The 6,000-nt window shown below is 33.8% G+C and overlaps 1 protein-coding gene across 3 annotated transcripts in view; it reads left to right on the forward strand.

The window, feature by feature from the left end:
• Positions 1 to 6,000, forward strand: part of GCC2 (GRIP and coiled-coil domain containing 2) — a 60,321-nt gene that overhangs the window by 39,800 nt on the left and 14,521 nt on the right. For all 3 annotated transcript variants that reach the window (XM_017541123.2, XM_017541127.2, XM_017541125.2), the window contains 3 exons: positions 830 to 951; positions 2,963 to 3,139; positions 5,609 to 5,826. In XM_017541123.2, the coding sequence (XP_017396612.1) occupies positions 830 to 951; positions 2,963 to 3,139; positions 5,609 to 5,826 (517 nt within the window). The remainder of the gene's footprint in view (positions 1 to 829; positions 952 to 2,962; positions 3,140 to 5,608; positions 5,827 to 6,000) is intronic.

Consider the following 6,000-nt stretch of genomic DNA (forward strand, 5'->3'; position numbering starts at 1 on the left):
TTTTGCAGTTTGGTTATATAAGAAAGTCACTTATTTATAAAAGTTTTCATTATTAAAACAGTGTGACAGTTCTTTCTGAGGGCTAAATGATTATAACATTTTCATAGGATGGCTTTGGGGGGCCTATTTTCTTGTCATCAGTATCCAAAACAGACACAGTGCAGTGGTTGTGTTAAATGCAGGTATTATCTAAGCAATCATGGTAATACTGTTGTGGGAATTTACAGATCACTTCAGGAAAGTGGAAGACCTAGAACTTAACATTTACCACCCTATTTTGAAAACTGAAGTTCAAATAACTTAATTCCTTGAGTTAATTTTTCTCAAATTTATAAAAGAGGGGGATATCATAAAAGGAAATCTTTATTATAAAGTCCCAAAAGCACATAGTGCCACTATAAAATGTATGGTTAGTAAATTAAGCTACCAGGATAGAAGATATGGTAGAAACAGATCTCTTATCAAAAAAAAAATTATATTATTGCAAGGCCTTTAAAAAGCATAAGGCCTCCCAACACAAAGATATGATATTTGAGGCAGTAGATACCCTAATTACCCTGATTTGCTTATTACACATTGTATGAATCCATCAAAATATCACATGTACCCCATAAATATGTACAATTATATATCAATTTAAAAAAATTTTTTTTAAGTGTAAGGCCAACAGAAGTATACTTTTTAGCAAAGTTAATCGAGAAACCAAAAAGAATGTCAGCCATTTTTCTCATTTTCGAAAACAGGTTTTCATCTCAATTTGTTAATCTCTGAAAGAAAATTGAAGGACCTTGTTACAATAGAAAATTTTTCTGTCTTTTGAATGCTGTAGGCAGAACAAGCTACTATAACCTCTGAATTCGAGAGCTACAAAGTCCGAGTTCATAATGTTCTAAAACAACAGAAAAATAAATCTGTGTCTCAGGCTGAAACTGAGGGAGCTAAACAAGAAAGGTAAAGTCTAAACTAAATATGCAGAGTTTTCCTCCCACGATGCAGGTTCTTCACCAAGTAGATTGAAAATCCTATTAAGATTTTTTTTTTTCTTTGAGACAGTTTTGCTCTTGTTGCCTAGGCTGGAGTCTAGTGGCGCAATCTCGGCTCACTGCCACCTCTTTCTCCTCAGTTCAATATATTCTCCTGCTTTAGCCTCCTGAGTAGCGGGGATTACAGCTGCACACCACCACACCCAGCTAATTTTCATATTTTTAGTAGAGATGGGGTTTCACCATATTGGCCGGGCTGGTCTCAAACTCTCGACCTCAGATGATCCACCTGCCTTGGCCTCCCAGAGTGCTGGGATTACAGGCATGAGCCACCACACCCAGCTTAAAATTCTATTATGATTTTTAACTGTGAAATTATGTATATTGTTACCAAGGAGAATAGAATGTCTTGGCTTCACTGAACTTCATTAAAAAAGGACACTGTTGCAGACTCTAAAATTAGATGTTAAAGTGCACAGTGAAGCCAGGATATGAGATAATAAGCTAACAGTTCAGTTTTGTCTTAATAAGATCTTGTCATAATAGAAATACGGGCATTAAAATTACATTATGATTTGTTTTACCAATTTTGAAAATTTAGAGAAGTAAAATAATAAAAATGCTGAGTATAATTATCTGCTATTAATTAGGTTAAACAGAAGTTGCTTTAAAATATTTTACTTATTTTAAAAAATTTTAAATTTAGTACTGAATTTTGGTCTAGATTTCTTGTTTATGACCATTTCAGTTCTATTTGAATGGTATATTGTTTATGCTGCTTTAATATTAACATACAGATCCCATTTGTACTGGGTGTGAGAGAGAGAGGGCATTTCATGGCATCTATGTTTAGTCTCTGAGTAGCGGTTCAGTATTCAAAGCAGTTTTACATCTGGCTCTTACTATTCTAAACAAGACTAATTATTCTGCAATTTTTGTATGTTTGTGTTTCTATTACTTTCATTTAGAAATCTTAAATATAGAGACTATATATTGAAACATGGTATTTTCTCTTCAGTAGCTCATTATATGAAGGGGAAATTAGATATAGATACATTTAATAAATGTAAAAACGTCACCATTTGCAAAAGCCATTTTTGACCTTGCCTAAATTTTGAGTTCAAATTAGTTTAATGTAAATGTTGTGTTCCTTCTACTTTCTTATAAATGCATTTTTTAAAAAAGAAACAGGGTATTGTACTCATTGTAGCAGAATTAGGATTTTAACTATTTCTACCTAGTTTTTTTTTTTTTCCAAGTCCTGAAGAAAAGACCTGCTTTTCTTAGGAATTATCTTTCACTGTAATTTGGTCTGACATACCATTCTTATAACAATTTAAGAACTGTGTGAGTGTGCTGGACGTAGTGGCTCACACCTGCAATCCTAGCACTTTGGGAATCTGAAGCTGGTGGATCATCTGAGGTAAGGAGTTCAAGACCAACCTGGCCAACATGGTGAAACCCTATCTCTACTAAAATTAAAAAATCAGTTGAACCTGGTGGTGTCTGCCTATAGTTCCAGCTACTCAAGAGGCTGAGGCAGGAGAATTGCTTGAACCTGGGAGGCAGAGGTTGCAGTGAGCCAAGATTGTGCCACTGCACTCCAGTCTGGACAACAGAGCCAGACTCCATCTCAAAAAAAAAGGTTTGAGGTGAGGTGTTTTGTTTGTTTTTTAACTGACATAGTTCTATAACATAAAATAGGCTATTTTGATGCCACTTAATGCTCTATTTGAATATGAGATTCTAAATTTTGGAGAAATTTTGTGTAAATCTATAATGCCTAAGATTTAAAATCTGGCTATAATATCTTTTGTGCTACATTTAATCCTAGTCTTGAATTCTTATGAATATTACATTTCCTTTAGAATCATTCAGGAGTATAGCACTGAAAGATTAAATGGTTAAACTATATTTAAAACCACATAATCAGATTCACCTTTTTCAAAAATTTTTAAAACTGTGTATTTTTGTTTTAGGGAACATCTGGAAATGCTGATTGACCAACTAAAAATCAAACTGCAAGATAGCCAAAATAACTTACAGATTAATGTATCTGAACTTCAAACATTACAGTCTGAACATGATACACTGCTAGAAAGGCACAACAAGATGCTGCAGGAAACTGTGTCCAAAGAGGCAGAACTTCGGGAAAAGTAAGATTGTTAGCAGCTCAACAATATATTTCTTTGTTGAAACTTCTAATATGTTGCTCCTTGAGATAAATGCAGATTAGAAAATAAAAAAACATTTCTAAAGGCTTGGTAACTTTGCTTTATCTACCTTAGAGCTTCACCTTTTGCATTGCTTTTGTATTTTGCATTTTTAAGAACAATTAATGTTTGTCTGCTCATCCAATATTCTCCCTCTCCTATAGCCTTCTTGGCTAGGATGTTTCTCTAAAAAAAACAAAAACATACTACTTACCAACCCAGGTGTTAAATCATAAGCATTTTTTTTTCTAGAAGGAAACATCGAAATTGCTGCTAACTGAAAAAGAAAATTCATCTTATCTGCAATTCTGTCTTCAACTTGTCATATTTTGTTCATCTCTATAATACTTTTATGTTGGGAGTACTGGCAAAGCAAGAAATTTTCAACTCCTGTTGGGCTGAGGAAAAGAATTCTTCATTGAGCATCTTTTATCAAGGGTGTTAAGATACTTTTATCACAGATTTCCTTACGTAATATATATCTAATCTTATACTAATCCGAAAAGTGAAAGCACTTAGCTTTTTGTGACTTCTGTCTGTTAACAGTGTAATTTGCATGTTAATCACATAAGCCAAAAGTTTCAGGGAAGATATGCCAGTTTTCTAACTGCCTATCACCAGAGTTTACAATGAGAGTATCTTACATATGGTGATGTTTGCTTGATATTCTCCAACACTAATTCTTTAGGAAAGTTATTGCAAACTACATTGCTAATACAAATAAAGTACAGTTGATTTTTCTAAAGTAATTCAATCTTTCAATAAGTGTTTTTTGAGCACCTACTATGTGCCAGTCACTTTTCATAGCATTTTAAGTTATCTTTAGGACTCTTTCTGCTTCTTTAGAAATATTAAAAACTAATGATATATTGTTACTGTCTGTGCCCAAGTATGAAGAAATAGCCTTCTCTTTATATAGTCTCCGCTTTTAAAAATATTTTAATATTCATACTTTAGATTGTGAAAATGGTTCCAGAGGAATGTGATAATTAGGCTAACTAGTTAATATCTGTATTTCCAAAGAGACTACAGTTAATATAAACACCTCATTAGCAACTGAGACAGAACAGTAAATTTCTATCAGCACAGTCATTCTGATTCCAGATGGGGGGTTTAATTAAGCATTTAGCTTTGAAGTAGGTAAATTCAGAAATGTCAGTGATACTGCCTGAAAACCAGATACTTTACCCTCCTCTAATTTTTATCCTGCTTAGACTATTTTTGTGACTACCAGTGGTTCTTCCTTTAGTTTCTTGGTGGATACTGTTTGAACAAAATGCTTGCACAGAAATATTTGTATATATTTCTAGACTCATTAATCAATATGAACTTAGTAATTAAGATTTCTTTTCTAAAACATGGTATTTTTATTGCATTTCTCCCTTCTGCCGCTAAACCCTGTTTTAAACCTTATATAGTGTGCATATGTGTAGCAAGTAGAAAAAATCTCTTGGAAAAGTACAGGCTAAACTGTTAACAAGGTTTATCTACCTGTGGAATTGGGATTTTATCCTGCCAGGCATGAGAATAATTAATGAGGGGCTTTTACTTTTCTTTCTCATGGCTTTTGTATTTTTTTAATTTTTATGAGAGAATTCTGTGGATCCCTGGTTGTTGTTGTTGTTGTTTAACCAAAGCCAAACATATAAAACATGAAAACTACAAGTAAACCATTAAAAGTGATGGTTCCCAAATTGTAGGCCCACTGGTTAGTTTCAGGCTGAGTACGTAAAAATCACATTGAAAACTGCTAAAAGTAGGGAATTCCTATCACTACTGGAGATCCTGAGTTAGTGGGTTTAAATGAAAACTAGATGTCTCTGTTTTTTGACAAGGTACTCCAGTGATTCTCATGTGCAGTGAAATTTGAAACAGCTAGAGTAAACCAAGTCTGTTTGTGGTTCAGTTACTTTCCTCTAAAGTTTTCTGAGTAAATCAAGAGTGTTTTTTTTTTTTTTTCCTGTTTTTTTGTTTTGTTTTGGTTTGGTTGTTTTCAAGGCAGTAGAGAAAAGGGACGTTAATCTTATTTATTTGAACTACCACATACAATGACATGAAGAAGTGGACTAATTAAAAGTATAATTTTTTATGCCCTAAATATAGTCCTATTTTCTGATGAACAATGAAAGAAGTTCCTAGTCTGGACAACACAACACAGTTTCTCAACTGGGTTTCTCAACTGGGGTTCTTCATCTGAAATGTGGAACATAGATGATTTGAACTACATGACAGCCAGTGTCAGTTCTTATCAAGTTATTACACAACAAGTACAGTATAGGTAGGTAGGAGAGAAGTTAATTTATACATTCAATAGAGGACTTAGACCTAATTCTCTTGCAGAACCCAGTCGAGAAAGGCTAAGTCAGCATATAAAGTTGAGAGATCTTCTGTGAACTGTTTCTCACCTTTCAGGTTGTGTTCAATACAATCAGAGAACATGATGATGAAGTCTGAACATGCACAGACTGTGAGTCAGCTAACATCCCAGAACGAGATCCTTCGAAATAGCTTCCGAGATCAAGTGCGACATTTGCAGGAAGAGCACAGAAAGACAATGGAGACATTACAGCAGCAGCTCTCCAAGGTGGAAGCACAGCTCTTCCAGCTTAAGAATGAACCGACCACAAGAAGTATGTATATGCCCATGGAAATATTAGTTCTTCATATTTTCACATATTTATGTCTCTTAAATACATACTTTACAAATTCATAAAAAAAAGGAGAAAATTTGCTAGGTGACACCAGTGTCAATTCTGTGATGAATGAATTTTGGATTTGCTTACTAGGAAGATATTTGAACCATC

This window comes from Cebus imitator, unplaced genomic scaffold, assembly GCF_001604975.1.
Source record: "Cebus imitator isolate Cc_AM_T3 unplaced genomic scaffold, Cebus_imitator-1.0 Scaffold131, whole genome shotgun sequence".
Classification (NCBI taxonomy): Eukaryota; Metazoa; Chordata; class Mammalia; order Primates; family Cebidae; genus Cebus; species Cebus imitator.